The sequence below is a fragment of the Molossus molossus genome, unplaced genomic scaffold, assembly GCF_014108415.1.
Source record: "Molossus molossus isolate mMolMol1 unplaced genomic scaffold, mMolMol1.p scaffold_m16_p_18, whole genome shotgun sequence".
NCBI lineage: Eukaryota > Metazoa > Chordata > Mammalia > Chiroptera > Molossidae > Molossus > Molossus molossus.
Genome location: NW_023425353.1, coordinates 46,080,719 through 46,104,143, shown reverse-complemented (window position 1 = coordinate 46,104,143; position 23,425 = coordinate 46,080,719). Strand labels below are relative to the sequence as shown.

General features: G+C 43.4%; 1 protein-coding gene across 1 annotated transcript in view; it reads right to left on the bottom strand.

Annotated features, from left to right (window-relative positions):
- Positions 1-1,777: 1,777 nt before the first annotated feature.
- The window catches only part of NR1D2 (nuclear receptor subfamily 1 group D member 2), a 69,629-nt gene continuing 47,981 nt past the window's right edge, over positions 1,778-23,425 (bottom strand). The window contains exon 8 of the mRNA XM_036266579.1: positions 1,778-1,873. Coding sequence (XP_036122472.1) covers positions 1,809-1,873 — 65 coding nt within the window. The 3' untranslated portion in view covers positions 1,778-1,808. The remainder of the gene's footprint in view (positions 1,874-23,425) is intronic.

Below are 23,425 nucleotides of genomic sequence, written 5' to 3'. Positions count from 1 at the left end.
CATATTTGTGGCTGTGTCTTCTCCTCCCCGTCCCTACTCTCAGGATGTCTTATGGAGTGCTGAAGAAATACTAGCACGTGCAAGTGTGTTTTTAAAAACATTCAGGATTCTAAAAATCTTTATGGCAATCACTAGTTTTTTAACATTCACGTGAATATCTAGAAATTAAAAGTCGACCATTGGTAGCATGGTGTTTGGATCCCCACACTTGACCGATTGCCAAAACCATCAGAGACATTACAAAAGTGCATAGTCCTGGATTTTGCCTCAGAAAAATGGAATCAGAGTCTCTGGGGAAGAGGCTCAAGAACTCGTGTGTATATTAGAATCCTCCAGGTGATCTGCTGGCCAGCCAGCTTCGATGGTCTCAGCCCTACTGCACCCTCACCCTGTCTTAAAATATGGAGAGGAAGGAGCTGGGAGAAAGCAGACAGTGTGTTAGCGACAGGAGCAAGGCTCACTCAGAATCTCTTCAGGCCTGGATCGGACTAAACAGACTCTCCTTCCACTTACTGAACTAACAAACATCTTTTCTTTTTTTCTTTGTTGATTCCAGAGAGAAAGTAAGGGAGAGGGACAAAGAGAGAAAAACATCTATGAGAGAGAACATCGATTGGCTGCCTCCTGCATGCCCCCCACTGGGGATCAGGTTCACAACCTGGGCACGTGCTCTGACTGGGAATCGAACCAGCGACCTCTTGGTGCATGGGTCAGTGCTCAACCACTGAGCCACACCGGCCGGGCACTAACAAACATCTTTTAAGGATAAATGAATTACAGGATGGCTGGGAACAGAAGGATATGACTTATTCTCTGCCATCAAGAAACTCAGAATCGCCCTGGCCGGTTTGGCTCAGCGGTTAGAGCGTCCGCCTGCGGTCCTGAGAGACCCGGGTTCGGTTCCCGCTGAGGGCATGTACCTCGGTTGCAGTTTGTCCCCGGCCCTGGTTGGTCGTGCGGGTGGCAGCCACTCAATGTGTCCCTTTCGCATCGATGTTTCCCTCTCTCTCTCTCTCTTCCGCTCTCTCCCTCCCACTCTATCTGTGCAAAAAATGGAAAAGTGTCCTCAGGTGAGGATTAAAAAATAAAAATAAATAAATAAAAAGAAACTCAGAATCTACTCCTTCCTTCATTCACCAAATATTTATTATGTTTTGATACTGTTCTGTACACTGGTAATAAATACAGTGCTGAACAGACACTGTCCTGTTCTCATGGGATACTATATTTAGCACAATCTACATTATTTTTAGAAAGGTAAACAGGTAACATGGGCTTGACTTTGACGACTGCATGAGGCAGTGCATCGGGCAGGAGCATACAGCGCTCCCACGGACCTCACAGAGGGAGTCCTTGAAGTCTGCACCATAGACACCTCACGGATCTCCGCCGGTCCCGGTCATGAAGTTCAGAGGTGTCTCAGATGGGCTCACAGCATGGACCAAGGCAAGAAGACAGTAAGATTATTCACGAAATGATGAATAATCTAGTGTGGCTTAAGTGTAAAACACACAGGGCACGGGAAGTGGCCGGAGGCTCTGCTGTGATGAGGTGGGACTCCAGCTGTAATCCACAGACAGCTGGTGACGTTCCTTGCACACCGATGTTTCTTCTCTGGCCGTGTGATTATTACACTATTCATTTAACTTCTTAGAAAGATCACTCTGATGGCAGTGTAAAATGAGAATGAGGAGGAAGACCTAGAGACCAAAAAAGCGAAGAAGCAATTACAGCAGTTACAGAAAACAGTGATAAACATCTGAATCAAAGCGATGGCCTAAGTGGAGACGAAGCCTTGGCACTCAAGGCTATAGGGGTGCAGACGAGAGAGGAAAACTCCAAGTGTGTCCAAGTTGAAAAGTCGAACTACACCCTGCAGTGAAAAGATAAATGAGAAATAAAGAGAATAAGGGTGGGAGCAGGATGGAGGGGAAAAGACGAGGACATCTGTAATACTTCCAACAATAAAGATAATTATTTTTTAAAAAGAGAGAATAAAATACACTTGCTTGCTGTATCCTTAGCACTGCCCAAAGAAAAAAATTTTTAATTTTTTTAATTCATTACCACAGTGGTCCAAATTCATGCTAACTATGCAATACATACACACACACACACACACACACACACACACACACACCTTGAATACAGACTTTAATTTAAAGTTAGGCCTGGGTTAGCAGTATGCCAAGGCAAATGGCAGAAGCAAACAAAAATCCCTATTGGAGTAACATCATCATCCCAGATCTTAAAAGTTCCAAGGACAACAAACAGGGCACAGTATACAAGTACAAAGCACAGAGAAACGATGCACCGTGAGTGGAGAGCCAGGAAAAACAACACACCATATAGCTAATCCCACAGGTACTTGCGTTTGGAACTGTACAGGACAAAATGAAGAATAACAATGTTTTACGTATTTAAGGAAAAAGACAACTTAGAAAACACGAGCCCGAATGCATCTCAGAAAGACAAAGAGGTAGAAATATAAAACAGAGCTTTGAGGCATAGAAAGTCATATGAGAGGGTCCAACTTGTGCCCAGTTAGAATTCCAGAAGGGATTAACACAGAGAATGAGAAGAAGGCACTATTCAAGGAGGCCATGGCTGAGAATTTTCCAGAATTGATGAAAGATAACAATTCTCACATCGAGGTGGGTTTTTTTAAGAAATTTTCCCTGAGACAAATCAGTGAAGCTTCAGAACACCAAAGAAAAAGAGATCATAAAAAGGAATCACATACTTACAAATGGCAATTATACTGTAGTTGAATTCACAAAAGCAAAAATGAAAGCAAAAGACAGTAAAACAATAGTGTTAATGTGCATGAAGAAAATAACTGTCACCTTAGACTTTTATACCCAAGGAAACTTCTTTCAAGAACAAGGAAGATCCCTGGCCGGTTTGGCTCAGCAGTTAGAGCGTCGGCCCATGGACCAGAGAGACCCCGGTTTGGTTCCCACTAAGGGCACATACCTTGATTGCACGTGCCGGCCCTGGTCAGGGTCGTGTGGGTGGCAGCCACTCAGTGTGTCTCTCTCACATCAATGTTTCTCTCTCTCTCTTCGTCCCTCTCTCCCTCCCATTCTATCTGAAGATAAATGCAAAAATGTCCTCGGGTGAGGATAAAAAAAGAACAAGGAAGAATTAAAGTCAATTTCTTAAAAGAATTCAAGTCAAAAACAGTGAGTGTACCACCAATAGACCTTGATAAAGAAAATTCTAAAGGAGTACACTTTATTTCTAAGGAAACATATTTCTGATCAAAGAACTAAGATTCAAAAAAGACAGTAGTCAAAAATATTAATAATGAATATATGAGGAAATCTAAACAAATATTAACTGTTTAAAACAACAATAATAATGGATAATGGAAGGGAAGGCAGGACAGAACTAAAACTCTGAAAAATAGTTAACATATAACATGAGAGAGGATGATCAGAATTATAATATTTTACGGTCAATGTATTAGAAAAGAAGGCAAAAACACATATAAACTTTAGACTTTGTTAACAGGCATGTTAAAATATAAATGCTAAATCATGAATATAATAGACATAAAACAGGATTTCTAAAGAGGAGAAACAATGAAATGAGAAAAAGTCAAATATAATTTTTCCACTTTTGTATCCAGATAGATATAGATAGATGGAGATATAGATGTAGCTGTAGATATGGATAGATACAAATATATAGAGAGAGATAAGTATATAAAAGACTTATATATGGAAATCTAGCAGATTTTGTGTCTTAGTTAAGAAATCTTTATATATACATATATATGTAATATGCATATACATATATATGCTAAATATATAGGGAAATTTTGATACATTTTATTACATAAAAACAGGAATTCCTGTGCTTGTCACTGGCTAGGTTTCTGTCTGAATCCTCCATAGCACTAGGGACAGCGTCCCCACACACTGTAAACGTCTCTAGGGCTTTCCCAGGCTAGCTCCTCCAGCAGCATGCCAGATTCCATTCCTAGGGTAACCTCCCTCCAACTCTTATCATCAGGCTTTATTTCCAATGGCTTCTCTCCAGCCTTGAGATATTCCCCCTCCATTACAAGACAGCCTTCCCTTGACCTTGAGATCCTCAGCTACTGATTTGTTTCTCTTGAAAAAGTGGTCTAGAATCACAGTCTCCATGTTCACGCCTCAATTCCCTGAACTCTGGCTTCTGCAATAATTAATAATAAAATGAACTCATGTAATTTAATTCACATTATTCGTTCTGTGCCAACTGTGTACCTAGATTCTGGTCCTTACCGTTTTTGTTCCTTTTAGAGATACAATACTTAAATATTGAAAAAGACTTGCAGAGAAATAAGTGATAAAGATCATCTTAATGACTTCTACCATAAATTTAGCTCTGACTCTGTGCCAAGCATCATACCAGGAGCTTGACTTTCATTCATTCTGATCCTTAAAACAAGGCGTCAAGGTCACCATTATTATCCTCTTATTGCAAATGAGTAAACCAAGGCTCAAGGAAGTGAAGTGAACCTCTTAAGATCGAACAGCTAGTAAATGGCAGAACTGACATTTGAACCCAGGTTTGTTCATTCCACAGTCCAGACATGGGCCACTGTACTTTAGACTTTGAGGTAGAGCACTAAAAATGGTAGTGCAGGCTGGAAATGCTTTGAGTGATTAAAAATGGGTGACTCAGGCTGCCTGAGGAAATTTTCAAAGGGCCAAAAGATACTTCCTCATCTCTGAATGCTGCCTTGTTTCTTAAAAACTAATTAAGCCACATCCTGGCCGGTGTGGCTCAGTTGCTTGGGTATCATCCTGTGCATCAAAAGGTTGCTGGTTTGATTCCTGGTCAGGGCACATGCCCGAGTTGTGGGCTTGGTCCCTGGTAGGGAGCATACAGGAAGTAGCCAATTAATGTTCTCCTCTAACATCAATGTTTCTCTCTCTCTCCCCCTCTCCCTTCCTTTCTCTCTAAAACTCAATAAAAATATATTTTTTTAAAAACTCACTAAGCCCAATATTCCAAACATAAAATCTACTAGAGATTCTAGCATGATGGAGTCTGAGGTCAATATTAGGTAATAGGTCCAAACTAAAGTCTTACACAAAGGAACATGAATGCTAATCCCTCCACCAATAAGAAAGCTTTGCTCTAAGGACAAAACACTTTGCAAATATTTTTTATCAACCCCCACAGGTATCTTATTCAATTGTAAAAATGTGCTCCAATCAAAGTTTAAAACAACAAAAATCAGCTTCCTAAGTATCAACTGTCCAAACAATACTCAGTTTACATTTTCTTGATTCATAATACATCATTCAATCCACCAGTTAACTTCTAGGAAATAAAAGTCAACAAAACAATTACTATAAAAACAACATTACAAATTCTAACCAGACAGAAATGAACTCACTCGAGGTTCAAAGTGTGTTTTTTCTATCCCTTATCTAAGTTGAAATCAACTTCCTCTCCTCTGTTTCCTTCATCAACTCATTGTCATCTCTCGTAAATTACTAAATAATTTTCTTCTGAGTGTATTTCATCAACTTGTTAGCATCTCATTCTGGCTTGAAGTAACAAGCACAGTGTCTAGGACAAAGAAGGCACCAATGAATGACAGCAAGATTAACTTGCACACCCACTATTATGAACAAGTGTCTTCTTAATTTGGTTCCTGGCAGGTATGTGCTTGAGTCCCAGATGGCAGGGCAGGGATGAAGGCTGAGGATGGTGTGTTGGGATTGAGAAAGGAGAAGAGACACAACCCAAATATCACCCTACACCTGGAAACAGGTGTATATCAGTGTGGGGGAAAAAATAGTTGGGAAAACTGGAGAAGTGGAAGATTGCTGTTTTGAATAAAATAGGGAACCTAAGGTATTTATGATTTTGATGATACCACCTGGTAATACAGTACCTGCCATGGTAAACAACTGGAAGCTGAGTGCTATCCACCTATCATCTCATTGAACCCATCCTGCAAAGTGCCCATGTGTTGATACGCCCATGTCTTATCCCCAGAAAGATGGCCTTGTCGTTAGGGGGCACTGGGTTCTCGCTCCACGGCTAAGGGCCTACGAGGAGATGACCGCACCGCAGGCACCAGGCTCTAGAGGAGCAGGCACCAGACATGGATTGGATGAAATTCATCCCAGCGCATCGGGGAATAAAGCGGAAGGGAGACACGAGTGACATCAGACTACCCCTGTGTTTCAACAGCAACAACCAAAGCTGGCTCACTGAGCAAGCAACGCCAGGCAGGGCTGAGAGCTGGACCTGAGAACCATTCCCAGGCTCCTAAGGACCTGCAGGCAGAGAGCCTTACACCAGCCAGGCTCCCAGCAGGAACCTGACAGCACCTCAAAGGGAAATTGGAGGAGCCCTGGCCGGTTTGGCTCAGCGGTTAGAGCATCAGCCCGCAGACTAAAGAGTCACAGGTTCGATTCCAGTCAAGGGCACGTACCTTGGTTGCAGTTCAATCCCCAGGACTGGTTGGATCGTGTGGGAGGTAACCAGTCAATGTGTCTCTCTCACATGTCTCTCTCTCTCTCTCTCTCTCTCTCTCTCTCTCTCTTCCTCCCTCCCTTCCTCCCACTTTCCCTCCTACTCTGTCTGAAGATAAATGAAAAAATATCCTCGGGTGAAGTTTTTTTTAAAAAAAAAGGAAAACTGGAGGAGATTTTAATAAAGGCACTGTTTACAAAGATGGACGTTGGTTCAAGGAAACCAAGAAAGGTTAAGTAACTGAGATTAGCTGGAGACATCTGCCTTCGCCACCCTGAAGAGGCAAGGGAAGAGAGCAGTTATCAGCATCCAGAGAGGACAGAAAAGTTCCCTGAACGCCCTCTCTCCACCCTGCAACTCTCCCTGACGCTTCTCCTTGGCTGAACCCAACCAAAGTCCCGAGTCCTCCGAGTCCACAGTCAGCCTCGCAGGGCAAGCTGGGAGGAGAGTGAGGAGCTCATCTAGGAAGGCAGGAAGGAGCTGGCCAGGGATACTCTTCACAGGGAGGACAAAAGGTGCTCCACGCCATTTAATTTGTAAAACCATTTTTACCTCATGGTAAACATGGATCAAAATCCACAGACAACAGAACTGAGTCTCGGGGAAGAAAAGTAACTTTAGTAAAGACTAATAAAATGTAATTAACAAAAATGAGATTCAAATTCATCGGCTTGACAACAAATCTACTTGCCCACTCTGATATACTCCCTCCAACAGTTATATTTTAAAAGTGGAATTCTCAGACTGCAAAAGGACCTGGATATCACCCATTCTCATCTCACTAGTTCAACATATTTTTTTTTCTAAATCGACGACATATGGACATGCTCATGTAAAACCTTCTATGAGAGAATTATAGACTCTTATACGAGGACAAGCGGTACAGAAACTGGTCTATGTTTGGAAATAGTCAACCGAAAATAAGAAATAAATTAGCGTTTGAAAGGGTAGAGTACTTGTCTCCGTCTGGGCAAAGCTTCGGTTTTCAGAAATGCATGAAGATTAAAATGAGGCATGAGAAGAAGCCAACATCACTGATCGTACGAAGCTTAGAAAGCAAGGCTGATGAGGCAGAATTCATTCTGGAGGCTGGATATTCAGTGAGCAGTGGGCAAAGGGGAGGTTCTTGTCTCTCCTTAGCAACTGTTTTGAAAAGGAATGCATTCAGTACCTACTCGACGCCAAGGAAAGAGCCAAGTTCAGAAAGCATACACACTTTCTCTGCTCACTGGACTAACAACAGTTTATTCTGTTCTCAAGTGTTTTCCTGTTCTCAAAATCCAACAAAGGCTAATGAATGCCCGGTTCCTTTTCACACTCATAGAAGGTACCTCCATTAACTTCTACATTTCCATACACGTGTGTTTCAAGGCAAGTTCAGCCTTTGCTAGGTTCTGCAGTGGGGAGAATTTGGTAGAAAGGTGTCAGGCACCACAGCCTGACAAAGAGGCGCCTCAGCTCAACGGAGTCAAATCTGAAGACGGGATCAGCTCTTTGCAGCCACAGTGGGGGTGTCGGGGGAGGGGCCCAGTGCAGGCTACCATGCCAGCAGTACGAGAAAGAGGAGCCGGCCCTGGCCGGTTTGGCTCAGCGGTTAGAACGTCGGCCTGTGGTCCAGAGAGACCCAGGTTCGGTTCCCGCTAAGGGCACGTACCTCGGTTGCAGTTTGTCCCCGGCCCTGGTTGGTCGTGTGGGTGGCAGCCACACGATGTGTCCCTTTCACGTCGATGTTTCTCTCTCTTTCTCTCTCTCTCTCTCCCTCCCACTCTATCTGAACAAAATATGGAAAAAAATGCCCTTGGGTGAGGACTAAAAAAAACGAAAGAAAGAAAAAGAGGAACCGTGCAAGACCAGAAAGCAAAATCAGAAAAACCAAAGTCACTTGTCATTTATTTGCCTAATTTCAAATTTCCTTTCTCAAAAAATAGATTTGCACCTGGACGGTTTGGCTCAGCGGTTAGTGTGAGCCCGCAGACCAGAGAGTCCCGGTTCAGTTCCTGCTAAGGGCATGTACCTCAGTTGCAGTTCATCCCCGCTGCAGTTCGGGTCGTGGGTGGCAACCAGTCGATGTGTCTCTCTCATCGATGTTTCTCTCTCTCTCTTCCCCCCTCTCCCTCCCTCTCTATCTGAAGATAAATGTAAAAATGTCCTCGGGTGAGGATTTAAAAAAAAAAAATAGATTTGCTCTTTGCAGCATCTGAGAGAGATGTCATCCAAGAATCATGGAACACATCTTCCAAACCAGGGGAAACAGGCCAGGTCCTAATCCAGGCCTCGCCACTTTCATCCCGGTGTGGGCCACTAAGGAAGTTTCATCTCTCTGGAGCCTCAGTTTATCCAACCATAAAATGGTGATGTCAAGAGTAACATGAGATATCCTGCCTTTGTTTTTAACCAACCCAAAAGCTGAACCAATAGAGCCCAATTTCCTCTAAGCTCAACTTTGCCTAAGTCAGATTCTATGCACACCATTGAAAATTGACTTGAGGAGTCTAAGAACACCCATGAGAAAAATGAAGGTATCAGCACCAAAATACTGACCTTCCATTGTATTAGGAATGTCCCTTTGTAGTTGAAGATGGAAACAAAGTTAGTCTCTTCGTTCCTACAGGCTTCCAGAATACATCATGCCACTTACCATGTCACAGTTTTCTCATAGGCTGCACTTTCCTGGAGAGCAAGGCTTCCTCTTCGACCTGATAATCCCAACACGCAGCACAGGAGCCGTGCATTGTGCTCGGTGAGGATTTGCAGAGAAAACCCAGTGAAGCCTGCAGAGGTCCATGGTGGCTGTGCTGGCCATTGGCCTCGTCAATGGTGAAAGCTACTGGGCTCTTCTGCAGAGCAGGGCACTGGAACCAGAGTCCCTCCAACTGCTTGGCTGACACTGGCATCCCTATCCTTCTTCCTCGTTCCTCACCAACTCTATACATTTCAGCTGTGCTGGTCTCTGGGTGGGGGGGAACCAAAGCTGGTCCTTCGTGCATACCCCACAAAGCTGGGGAAGCTGGTCCCTCACTCTGCTCTCCCTTCCCGGGGAGGGGAACACTTTCCCGCTGGGGAGTTCCCTCTCGACACTCAGCAGTGCCAGCTGGGGGATGAGGTGATGCGGGTAAAATGAGTTGTTCTTCCTTCCCTTTTTGTGTGGTTTTTCTCAGGTGTTTTGTTTCCACTGATTTGCTAAGTTTCTCAAGCAGACTCCTGCACCCACCCAGGGCTGTTTTTGTTCATGGATAGCTCTCTAATTGTCGATCTTGTTTTTGTGAGAGGGCGAAGGCTAGGGTCTCCTACTGCACGATGTTGGTGACATTACCTTTTTAGTAAGCACATTCACAGGCTATGTGACACCTTTGAAAGCTTGTAATACACCAAATGCTCTAGAATTTTTTAATGAATTGTTACCAAACTGGGTTTTCTCCATTCTATGCTGATGTGACTATGTTTCAAAGCTAATTCCAAGTCCTACGTTTATTTCTATTACACTCAAATTTCAAAATGATCTTAACAGGTCTGAATTCTAAGCTGAAATGAACAATCAAATGTTCCTATCCGTCATGCCAGCTCTCAATTCCACATTATATTTTTATCCCCAGTCATTGTTCTTTCTTTTTTTCCACAGCATTTCCTAATTGTTTATTTATCGAGAGAAATTATTCCTTAGCTCAAACATTCATGTTTCATAGTTCAGTAACACAGGTCAGTGACAAACTTCCATGGAATTCAACCCAAAGAAATTCTTTACATTCCAAGATCACTTTGCATTCTGAAAAATACCAGCCCTTCCTCATCTCCTCAAAATCTTTCTTTGAATCATAATTTCTGTAGAACCCAAGTCATTTTTTTTAACAGCTTTTTTTTTTCTTTATTGATTCTAGACAGAGAGGAAGGGAGAGGGAGAGAGAGATAGAAACATCGATAAGAGAGAATAGCAAATGGCCGCCTCCTGCACGCCCCCCACTGGGGATTTGGCCCACAACCTGGGCATGTGCCCTGACCGGAATCAAACTGGTGACCTCCTGGTGCATGCATCAACACTCAACCATTGAGCCACACCGGCCGGGCCCACGACATTTTTCTTATAGATGAGCATCTCAGGAACAAAGACAGAAAGCCAATGCAATCAGATCTAATGAGGAAAGTCCACACAATTCACGTATGGGAGAGGGCTTCTGTGAAGGCGGGAGCAGCACCAGGAGTGGCCCAAGCTGGGAGGGGGGAGGCGAACAAAGAAAGCAGGAATAGAGGGAAGATGGGACGAGAGGTGGTAGACAACTGACCACATATCTGATGCGGTTAACAGGAAGAAAGCCAGGCGTCCACCCCACACCATCTGTGCCAAGCAGAGTGAAGCAGAAGGACGGATGTTTGGATGAAAGAGACGAACAGAGCGCTGGGTAGCTAGAGACCAGAGTAACATGGAATCTCACCATGTACTAACATTCCATCTTACCTCCCCAGTAGACACAATATGACATAATACAGGAAATCTCAAATATCCAGACAAATACAGAAGCAATAATGTTCTAATAGATGTAAGAAGCTAACAGCAGGAAAAAGAGGCACTAAATTCAACAAACAGAACTAACACTGAAGGAAACAAAGTTAATGCAACAAACAGGGAGAAACTTTGTAAGAAGTACTGGGAAAAGAACCAATTAGAGACCTTGGAAAAAACATAAACATTAAATAAAAAACACCATTGGTATAGCTGAGGAGCAACTAATAAGTCAAGAAATTCTCTCAGAATGAAGCCCAAATTTCCAAAGGGATTAACATAGAAAAGAAAAACTGGTGCAATTTATGTTGCATTCTATTGGTAAGACATGAGTCACAGGTTAGTTAACCAGCCAGGTTCAAGGGTAGGGCACTACCCAAGACTGGGCCCACCACTGTGACAGACAATCATACATCCACCCTACATTCTTTCCCATCACCCTGTATGTGCCTCTATTACACCCTTCACATAATGTTGTAATTTGTTTACTTGTCAGTTTCACCACTAGATGATGAGTCTCCTTAGGGTAAGAACTATCTTATTTATCTTTTCAATCTACAGTGGCTTGCTCAGCGTCTAGCCTACAGCAGGTACTCACTCAAGTTTATGAAATTAAATTACTCCTGTTATAGTCACCCAGAGTACACAGACTCAGAGTATCTGGCTCTCAAGGTACTTCTGGGCCATCTGGGCTGTATTTCTTTTCTTTCTTTCTTTCTTTTTTTTAAATTAGATTAAATTGTTTTCAATGTAAAGGTAACCAGAATAACTGAAGTAGAACATGTCACTTCCAAGACAGTATTGGGAAGGAGGACAGAGAAAAACATAATTCAACAAAAATCTTCTATATACTTCACTCAGAAACCTTCAAATAAAAGAAGCAAAACATAACTAACAATATGGCAGATTTAAAAAACATAAGCATCACTGCAGCTGATTAGCCTGGGTAAATCCCCCCCATTGACATGCCAACAGCAATCAAGACTCAATTACAACAGAAGGGTATACAGTCCACTCTAGGGGTGCACCTTGAGGACCCAGCTGGAGTGATCAGGGAGGCTGCACCACTGGATCCTACAGGACACCTGCAATAATAGGCAACCCTAAAAAGCCTAGGAGACATAGCAACTGTACCTAATACATAGAAACAATCACAGGGAAGCAGCCAAAATGAGGAGACAAAGAAACGTGTCCCAAATGAAAGAACAGAACAAAACTCCAGAAAAAGAATTAAAATGGAGATAAGCAATCAATCAGATGCAGAGTTCAAAACATAGGTTATAAGGTTGCTCAAGGAACTTTGTGAAACATTCAAGGAATTTAGTGAGACCTTCAAGGAACTTAAGGAGACCTCCAAAGAACTTAGTGAGAGCATCAGAAACGTAAAAAAGAACCATTCGGAAATGAAGTGTGCACTAACTAAAATAAAGAATAATTTATAGGGAATCAATAGTAGAGTAGGTAAAGCCAAGATTTGGAATATAAGGAAGCAAAAAACACTCAGCAAAAAGAAAAAAGAATTTTAAAAAATGAGGATAGTGTAAGGCACCTCTGAGACAACTTCAAGCGTGCCAACATTCGCGTCATAGGGGTGCCAGAAGAAGAAAGAGAACAAGAAATTGAAAACCTATTTGAAACAATAATGACAGAAAACTTCCCTAACTTGATGAAGGAAACAGACATACAAGTCCAGGAAGTACAGAGAGTCCCAAACAAGATGAACCCAAAAAGGACTACACCAAGACACATCATCATCAAAATGCCAAAGGTTAAATACAAAGAGAGAATCTTAAAGCAGCAAGAGAAAAGCAGTTTGTTACCTACAAAGGAGCTCCCATAAGGCTGTCAGCTGATTTCTCAAAAGAAACTTTGCAGGCCAGAAAGGAGTGGCAAGAGACATTCAAGGTGATGAAAAGCAACGATCTACAACCAAGACTACTCTATCCTGCAAAGCTATCATTTAGAATCAATGGACATAGCAAGAGTTTCCCAGACAAGAAAAAAGTAAAGGAGTTTATCACCACCAAACCAGTATTATATGAAATGGTGAAGGGTCTTCTTGAAGGAGAAGAAGAACAAAAATATGAGCAATAAAATGGCAATTAATACATATCTATCAACAAATGAATCTACAAATAAAATGAACAAGCAGAACAGAAACAGACTCATAGATACTGAGAACTTTTTGTTGCTTGCTAGATGTGTGGGGGCTGGGGGAATGGGTGAAAAAGATGAAGGAATTAAGAAGTACAAATTGGTTGTTAGACTGATGAACCTCAAAGGGAAGTAGGGAGGGAGGGTGGGAAGAGATAAACCAAAGAACTTCTATGCATATATGCATAACCAATGGACACCGACAATAGTGTGGAGAAGACTGGAGGGGGGTGGGATTGGGGAGGAGGGGGTCAATGGGGGAGAAAAGGGGGGACATCTGTAATACATTCAACAATAAAGATGAGTTTAAAAAAATAAAAATAAAAAGACATAAGCATCATACCTGAACTGCAGAGAGAACTTTGCAGTCAACACTTTGTGCAGACACACTTGGTGTGCAGACACACTTGGTACATTAACAAAAACCATCTGTCAGGCTAAAAAGAAAATCTCGAAACTCCAAAAGGTATACAAGTCATACTGTAACACAACTTAGAATTCACAAAACAATAAATAGCTAATTATACTCCCTCCTCCCACCCTTGGCCAAAGAAACTTTCCACATAAAAATGTAAACTTTAAAAAAATACCTGGGTAAAAGAAGAAATAAAGTAGAAATTATAAACCTAAATAGAACACTAACCACAAAAGAAATTCAAAAAACAATCCCTGAAATCACACCAGATCTGGACTCCATTCATCATTGGATGTGGGCCACCGGAGAGGGGATGATGTTGAATGGAGGCAGTTCATGAAGGGGATGGCAGCTGAAGACTGTCTGCCAACGGCAGCTGGGAAAAGTCCTTCTCAGGGGCAGATTTGAATGGCACAATGCCATCTACATCACAAACCGAAAGACTGGAGGTTTTGGAGGGCATCATTGTTTAATAGTGTTTTTATTTTATTTTTTTAGAGAAAGAAAGGAAGGGAGAAGAAAGTGAAAGAGAGAGAAAAACATCGATGAGAGAGAAACATCAATAGTCTGCCTCCTGCACGCCCCACACTGGGGATTGAGCTCCCAACCTGGGCATGAGCTGGGAATCAAACCAGCAATTTATTAGTGCACAGGACAATGCTCAACCCACTGAGCCACTCCGGCTTGTCTGAAAGACAGGCTTTGATTGAAAATCTACATAAGGGACAGTCAGATCTCAGAGTCCTACCTCTCGCAGACATCTTCAGGAGAAGAATGTCCTACTCTCTGGAGAAATATACCAGGGAGACTCCAAACTCTGGAAGACCAGGAATAGTGGAAAGTTGGGATGAGGTTTTGGATTAAAAGTGGTAGCTTTTGTGAAAGTCTGCTCTTAAATCATGAGAGCTCTTCCTAGCTCCCATTCCCAGACAAGCTCTCAGAACTCCCACAACCAAGGTGGAGAACCCCAAAGCAACAGACAGAAAAATCCTTCTCAGGAGAAACTGAATAGCCCCAGAGAGAGAGAAAAAAAAAGACATACAGATATTAAAATCTCAAGCTCTCCTGAAAAAGCAGGCTCACCACCCAACTATCCGACCACGGAGGCCACCAATAAAGAAGCCTGACACACACACACATACAGGTCTCCTCGCCAGTGCTTCAATCTCCACTCTAACAGCGCCCCAGCTCAGCAGTCCCAGACAGTTAAAGAAAGCCTTGAACATAATATACAGAGAGCAAAGCAAACAAATAGAAAAAGGAACGGGAAAAAGTGAGCTATGTAGGACATTAAAAAGAAGCCAAATATCCTTAAAATGAATATACACAGAGTGATAAGAGACACTGTCATGTCCATGAACCAAAGGCAGGCTGCTATTTTTAAGAAACAGCAAAGAACAAGAAAGAGAAGGAGCCCTTGGAAACTAAATCTATGAAAGTCACAACTGAAAATTCAGTAGGAGAGTTAGATCTCCCAGGTAATAAACAGAAGGAAGGGAAATAAAATAAGCACATAGAAAAGAAAAGAGTAAGAGAATTCAAGTTTACTCTGTGAGGTTCACTACCCAAATATGTGGGTTCTAGAAACAAAGACTGAAAAAAAAATTAAAATACCTAGGAATACATTTAACCAAAGAAGTAAAGGACCTATTTGCAGAAAACTACAGGACATTGAAAAAAGAAATAGAGGAAGACACCTCTCCAAACAGGACATACAAATGGCCAAGAGACATATGAAGAAATGCTCAACATCACTAATCATCAGAGAGATGCAAATTAAAACAACGAGGTATCACCTCACACCTGTCAGAATGGCCGCCATCAACAAATCATCAAATAACAAGTGCTGGTGAGGGTGTGGAGAAAAGGGGACTCTACTACACTGCTGGTGGGAATGCAGACTGGTGCAGCCACTATGGAAAACAATATGGTGTTACCTCAAAAAATTAAAAATTGAATTGCCATTTGACCCAGTGATCCCACTTCTAGGAATATACCCTAAGAAACCTGAAACACCAATCAGAAAGAATATATGTACCCCCATGTTCATAGCAGCACTATTTACAATAGCTAAGATCTGGAAACAGCCCAAATGTCCATCAGCAGACAAATGGATAAAAAATCAGTGGTACATATACACAATGGAGTACTGTGCAATGGAGTACTTCCACTATGGAGTGGAAGTGGGGTAGAGACTGACAACCCTCAGAAGAGGGGCTGAGGGGGAAGGGAAGAGAGAAACCACAGAACTTATATGCATGTACGCATAACCAATGGACATGGATAACAAAGCTGGAGACAGGGTGGGGAGGATGGGGAGAAGGGTGTCAATGGGGTAAAAAAGGAGAAACATCTTAACAAAAATAAAATAAAATAAATTTAAAAAACAAAACAGGAGAAATTTTCAGAGAAGGAGAAAAAAAAACTTTCAGAACTGGAGCATGTGAATCTTTGGGCAGAAAACTGCCATTTATAATTCGGTATAATAAATAAAAAAAGACACACCCACAATACATTGTGGTATTTCAAAACACCAGGGATCGAGAAGAGACTATAAAATCTTCCAGAGAGGAATGTAGGAAAACAGTCAAGACAGGGAAAGATGCAGAATCCGGGAAACGGGGCACCTGACCGAGAAGAGGGGAGAACGAACTTCTAGGATGAAAAGAAGCCCCAGGAGGACAGCAGGTCCGGGAGCACAGAGTCCAGACTTGAGCTGAGAGGTGGACTCCGGAGGGAGATCTGGGGAGGAGGGCGAGGGGGATCCGTGGATCATCTGCTGGAGGGTGTGGAATAGATTCGCAGTAGGTACCAAGAAAGCTAAGCAATAGAAATGTATGCAATGAACAACTCTGGAAAAAAGTAAAACAAAAGAAATTGTTAATGTCAGTGCAGCACTTGGTTTAGTAGTAAACCATACATACACATAGACAAGATTTACAAAATCATGTAAATAGTGAATAACCAGAAACAATGTCTGGACTTTGTTGAGAGAATGAGGAAAGCAAAGTAGTTGGATGACTACTGGCAGCCCCAGGGAAAAGACACAGATACTAAAATCTCAAGATGGCCCAGTGAAAGAGCCAGCTCACCCAATCACCCTACAGCGAAAGAGCCAGCTCACCCAATCACCCTACAGCGAAAGAGCCAGCTCACCCAATCACCCTGCAGTGGAGACCACCAATCAACAAGCCCAACCAACCCACAGGGAAGTGTTATTTAAGCCTCCATGTTCTCATTGACTTTTTTAACTTTGGTAATAAATTTAATTTTTAATAATGAATAGAATAAAAAGAGGGTTCTTTTTTTTTTATCCTCACCAGAGGACATTTTTGCATTTATCTTTAGATAGAGCAGGAGGGAGAGAGGGAGGGAGGGAGAGAGAGAAACATCCATGTGAGAGAGACACATCGAATGGTTGCCACCCACACGACCCCATCTGGGGTCGAGGACAAACTGCAACCAAGGCATGTGCCCTTAGTGGGAACCAAACCTGGGTCTCTCTGGACCGTGAGCCGAAGCTCTAACCACTGAGCCAAACCGGCCAGGGCCAAAGAGGGTTCTTTATACCGATCCTCTTACAAACACTGCCCCAGTTCAACCCAACAGAGCCTAGAGGGTAGCACTGATTCAACCCAACTATGAACTGTTCTTGTCCTGCGCTGGCTTGAAAATCAGCATCTTCCCTTGAAAACAAAGGCTAGCCTCAGACGAATTAACGGCTGTGCTGGATCTCACTTGCATTCAAGGGGTCCCTTCAGGTTCAGTTTCAAATTAATTAGTGACACTCTCTAATGCACTTGAATTTCACGTGCCTCATCTCTCACTATTAATGAATTTGCTTTCTCCGGACAAAAAGTTACTCTTCGGCTCTCAATAAACTTGTACAAATTTCCTTCCACCCTTCAAACAAGAGGAAGGGAAGCCATCTGTCAGCCCAGGAGGAGCCTCAAGGTGAAGAATTCATCTATCTGAATCACACTTTGATCAACAGGGAGCTGACAGGCTGGAATGGCAAGTAGGCTGACTATTTTTCTATGGTCCACTCTTAGAGAAAGTCTCACAGCATCTCTGTCTGTCTGTCTGTCTGTCTGTCTATCTATCTGTCTATCTACCTACCTACCTACCTATCTCTCTGTCTCTATCTCTATCTCTATCTCACACACACACACACACACACACACACACACACACACAGGACTGATGTACAAGACAGAGTTATAGAAGGCCAATCCAAGACAAATCTTGATGTTAGTGCATGTATCAGACACCGGGGGTGACCCGATTCACCTCACACTGAGAGTTGCCTTGCCTGGAGCGAACCCTGGGACTTCTCCAGCATCTCAGACCCCAAAGGTTTCATCTCGCACTGACATGTGGGGAGTTATCAACTCCCGGCCAAGCCTCAACTAACAGGGCCCAGGGGCTAACGGGGACAGCGGTCAATCCTCCAATCCTCCGTGGACCATTCTGAAAGGCAGTTGAAACACCCGTCAAAATGCTCCAGGCAAGACCTAGTCTCAGTTTTTCTCCACACTGACCTCATTAATGTGCCCTTTTCCTTCTTCCCTTGCCCCGGCTGGCCCCTCACCTCTGCTCTTGGGCACTGCCTACCAAACAAATGACCACGTCTTTGTCTCAGGTTAAGCATTAGGAATTACAGCGGCCAGGAGCTAGGAAGACCAAATGTCGCCTTTGGCCTGGGACGGAGGGATTTCCCAGAACATGAACACTTCAGCGCTAAAAAGAAAGCCCCTGGCAAACCAGATACATCCACCCTGGTCAGAGAAGAAAAGGCACCAGAGAAGACATGGAAAACATAAAGCGATAAAGAGAAGGGACAGTGTTTCTCCACTGTCTACACTACCAGCCTCCCTCTATCAGGAAGCGTCCTCCACGCTGCTGATGGCTCCCCTTCCCCCTACTATTATTTAATATTATGTGGATGGAGACGGTAGCCAATTTAATAAAACAATTACAAAATTACAAAATGGATCGTGGAAATAAAGAAGCAATGCTAGAAAATCTAGCAAAAACACTCTAGAAAGCTACCTAGAAATTTCAGACAGAAACTTAAAAACTATGAAAGCAATAAAATTCACTAACTTAGCCAGTTAAAATAACATATAAAAATATAAGCATTTTCTTAATTACCAGCAATGAACAGTTACAAAATGTCACTTTAGAAAATTCTATTTAACAAAGTAGCAAAAAACTTATAAAATGTCTAAAAATACACTTGATTTATATGGTTAAAACTATAAAAATGTACTCTAGACTACAAAAGGTGGCCTGGATGAAGGGAGGGACATTTTCATGCCTCTGGATGTGAAATCTCTTAACTGTAAAGATGTCATTTCCTTCCCAAAGTAATCCATTAATTCACACTGCAAACCCAGCCAAAGTCCCAAAATGACTCCTTAATGAATTCTGATAGACTGATTATAAAATCCTCTAACTGAGAAAATGTTCAAGGACAGTCAAGCAATGTTTTAAAAGTAAGAACAATACGTGGGACTTGATCTAATAGATATCAAAAAATTTTAAGGTCTGCAATAACAGACAGAGAAAGAGAGAGATGAAAGAAAATAGAAAAATTTTCAAGAAACCCATTATGGATCCAGATACATTCAGATAATACTAGTACTTAACACCAGTAGGAAAAGGAAGGATTATTCAAGGAATGTTTGGGGGACAACTGGATACTCATTCAGAAAACATTTAGGTTGGATCCCTTCCTGACACAAATATTTACTAAAGATCTAGTGATAAGCACAAAAGGGAAGAGATGTTTTCTGTCCTCACAGAGCAAACAGGTGAGAAAACAGATATTAAATCAAAGAATCACACAGACAAATAAAAAGCACTACTGTGGCAGGGGCTACTCAAAAAAAAGTGCTACATTCTACCATAAGACTTCAAAAGAGGGGAATTGATTTAGGAAAGTCAGAAAAGTCTTCCCTGAAGAAGAACCGATTGAACTGAGTCCTGAGATCCCACCAAAGGAAAAGAATTTGCTCGGCTAAGAGCAACATGCTAGCAAAGGACGTGGCTGTGCCAAGGCTCACAGAGGGACAGCGTGCGGAGCGTTCGGGGAAGTGGAGGTGGGTCAGTATGGGGGGGACTTAGGAAACAGGAGGAAGCCTGGCAATGCAGGCAAAGGCCAGGTCACGCAGGGCCTCGGTGGTCACATGCATTGTTCCCAACCCTCTCCTAAGAGCGATGGGCATCCACTGAGAGCTTTGGCCAGGGGAGAGACAGGAGGAGATGTGATTCTGGAAAGATCCACCCTGGCTGCCAGGCAGAGGAGTCCCGAATGTAGGCAACAGCAGTCATCCACATGGAAGATATCAACAGCTTGGACCAGGGCGGTAGCCATGGAAATAGACAAGGGGGCTGATACAGACATCTAAGGGGTGAAATGTGCATGAGCTGATAGTGGGCTGGCTCCGGAGGGTGAGAAAAAGGAGGTGTGGAGAACGGGGGATGGGTACACCCCTCATGGAGAGAAAGCACAGGACCAGCAGGGCACGGGGGAAACTGAATTCCGGTTTGGACACGTGGAGTCTGAGGCATCTTGACATATCCAACTGGGGCTCTCAAGCAGGCAGTGAGGAATTTTAGAGGAAATATTCACATTTCAGTCTTTCAACAGAACATGAAAGAGAGCAATGTGAATTGTCATAGCAAATAAACTGCACAGCCTAACCGACTGCACACAACTGAAGCTGAAGTCTCTCGGGGAGGGGTCCGGAGCAGGCTGTGCGCAGCTCTGGTCCCCGTGCCGGGAAGGACTCGGCTTTCTTCCTTCTGGTGGCTGCTCCTCCCCCAGGGCCTCCGAGGCCTCTGTGCTCAGACAGAAGTGGAAAGAGAGGGTGAAGCCCGCACACCTGGACCACCTGGGCCAGGAAGTGACACACATCGCACGCTACACACGTGTCCCCGTGTCCCATCGGTGCGAACGGCGTGCTGGCGGAGCAGCTGCTTCCCAGGGCGATGCTGCCAGACAAAACATATGACACCCAGTTAAATTTGAATTGGGGGGGGGGGGAGAGGCATCATTTTTCGTATTTGTATGTCCCAAATATTGTCTCTGAAATTCAAATGTAACTGGGAGTCTTGTTTTCCATGGTGGTTTGCTTTCTTGCTAACTCTGGCAAGATCACACACTTTGATGGACAGTTGGTCACTAATGCCACATGCTATAAATGACTTAGAATAGAATGCCACCATATTTCCTGCGCAGGTGGAGTAGGGGGGGAATGTAGCAACTTGTTCTTCAGTTCCAGAGACCAGGAAAGAGGAGACTTCGAAGTGGATGATGAATAAGGAGCCCTCTTGGCAGACCTTAAAGTCAAAAACCACAATTCCCTGTAATTTTTCCATTTAGTCAATGAGCGTTTATTGAGCAGTATTACGCTCTAAGTGCCGTGCTAGGGGCCAAAGATCCTGAGATACTGCAATCCATGCCTTAAAAAGCTCACAGTCCTGGGGACACTTGGGGGGAGCATAAATAAGCTGATGAAGTAGCACTTAAACCAGACTGCTAGAAATCCAAAAAGTTTCCCAGGGGAGATGGTGGCTGAGCTGAGTCTCAGAAACGGGGCAGGTAGGGATACACCAGGTGAAAGGGTGCGGATTGCTACACCCACCCATGGAGTAGTAAATGGCCCAGGACACACCCTCCCACTAGACACTGCTAGAAAACTGGACGACATCTATGAAACCACTGACGGCAGCCAGAGCAGGACTCCAGTCTCTGAGAAGGGCAATGAACAGGGTGAGCCCTCCCTACAATTGCCCTGGTTTTCTGCTTGGAGGCAACGCCTGGACTTTGGCAGAGGAAAAGCAATCCAGACAGAAAATGGGAGATGCACTGAGTTAAGGAGACAAACAGAGGCGCCTGGGGAGGCTGGGGCAGCTGGGACTTATGGGGCAGAGTCCCAGAGAGGAAGGAGCTAGGCAGAGACACTTTTCCAGAAATCTGAAGAGGGGTCTCCTTGAGTCTTTGGCTGAATACTAATCTGCACACACTTAGGTAAAGCCCCACAAAGACAAAACAGGACAGCTGTCAGGTAGCTAGCGAGAAGCTGAACAATTTCCAGAACCGGTTCAGGGCTGGAGGATGTTCTGAGCTCCCCCACAGCCAGAGTGAAGACTCGCTGAGTACAAGGCCATTGGACGTGTCACGCACGCCCTGCTAGTAGAGTAAAGGCTACTCTAGACCAGAACCAAGCTTAAAAACGAGCCCAGAAAGGATCAAGCTGATCTGCACGTTAAGTTTACTGCTTATCAAAACAAACCTCAACGTTCTGTTTAGACAGCAAAATCCAAACACCCAATGAAATGTCATTTATAAAGTCAAGATCTAATTTTTACATTAGGAGACATGCAAAGAAGCAAGAACATGTGACTCACATCCAGGAGCAAAGTTAGTCCAAAGAAACAGAGTCCGAAATAACAGAGATAATGGAATTAGCACGTGAAGTTTGGGGTGGGAGGAGTTGATGGAATTCCAAACCAACAGAGGAGTTGGAATCCACGGGGCTTCTGGGCAACTCACTGGAGAGCATCCAGTTCCATTTGGTTACACTGGTGAGAGTCAATATTCAGGACAGACAACCACTGTGATCAGAGGGGCTGGGTGACTTAAGGCAAATGTACTGGCAGGCTCCCTCTGGAGAAATCTAGAAGACTCTCGTAGGTCTTGTTGACTGACAAACAGAATGGCTGCCTTCCTTCCCACGCAGGTACTTCAAAGTCTCTAGGACAAGCCAGAGTCTGGTTGTCTCGACCCTAGTCATCATTTCTAAGATGAACTTGGATTAAATACTTGCATTTCTAATGAAAGGAAAGGGAGTTCTGCTTTAATAAGCACCGACTGTGTGCCAGACACTATCCTAGGCCCTCGGACATACATCATTTCACTTAATCCCTGCACACTAGCCCTGTGAGGCACGTATCTCCTTAGGCATGGAGACGCTTAGGTCCAGAAATTGAGGAATTTGCTTGTGGTCAGGTACGTAAGGTTCGTATGAAGTAAAATCTGTGCAGTCAATGAATCAAACGGTGAGGGGTGTTTTGAAGTCCAGTGCAGTCTTCAGACCCCAACTCCAGCTCTGTTGCTGGTGAGATGTCTGCCTTTGGAACGCTCCCTAGCTCTTCCAAACTCTGGCTCTACCTCTCTTGAGTGGAGAGAGGAAATCAACTTCACTCTTTACTCATTCAGTCTCACATCCCTTTATTCATAAAGTCACGGGGAAGATTAATGAGAAGATTAAGAATGTCAAGAACCCAGAAATAGAACCAGGCACATACTTGGGTGTCCAATAAATACCTGCCCACTCTGCCCTCCTCCTCTGGTAGTTAAATATCTGACCTGACCTTGTATCCTGGTAAGAGGGTGACATCGAAGTCATAACTAAACCACGCAGAAAATTTTTTTCAGCAAATGTATAATAAGTCAGAGGCTCTCAAGGTCTCCCTGGACAAGGAGCACCCGCATCAGCAGGAATTTGTTAGAAAGGTACATTCGGATCCCACCCCAGACGTACTGAATCAGAGCTCTGGGCGGGGAGGCCCAGCAATATGTGTTACGGAGGCCTCAGGTGATAATGGTGCATACTCGAGTTTCAGAACCACACGTAAAACAGTTTTGCCATTGCATTAATTTAATCCAATTACTGCATGGGCAGTGGTTAGATGCTAATAACCAATCTGATGACTGCTCACTATTTTGTTGTATGGAGTTCTTTCAGATCAATGTATTCTGCTGATTAAACCTCTCTACAGGAAAGAGTAAACCAAGTGAAATGACATTGGATTAACAACCTTACAAAAAGAGTCTTAACTATTAATGTGACACAAAAAGC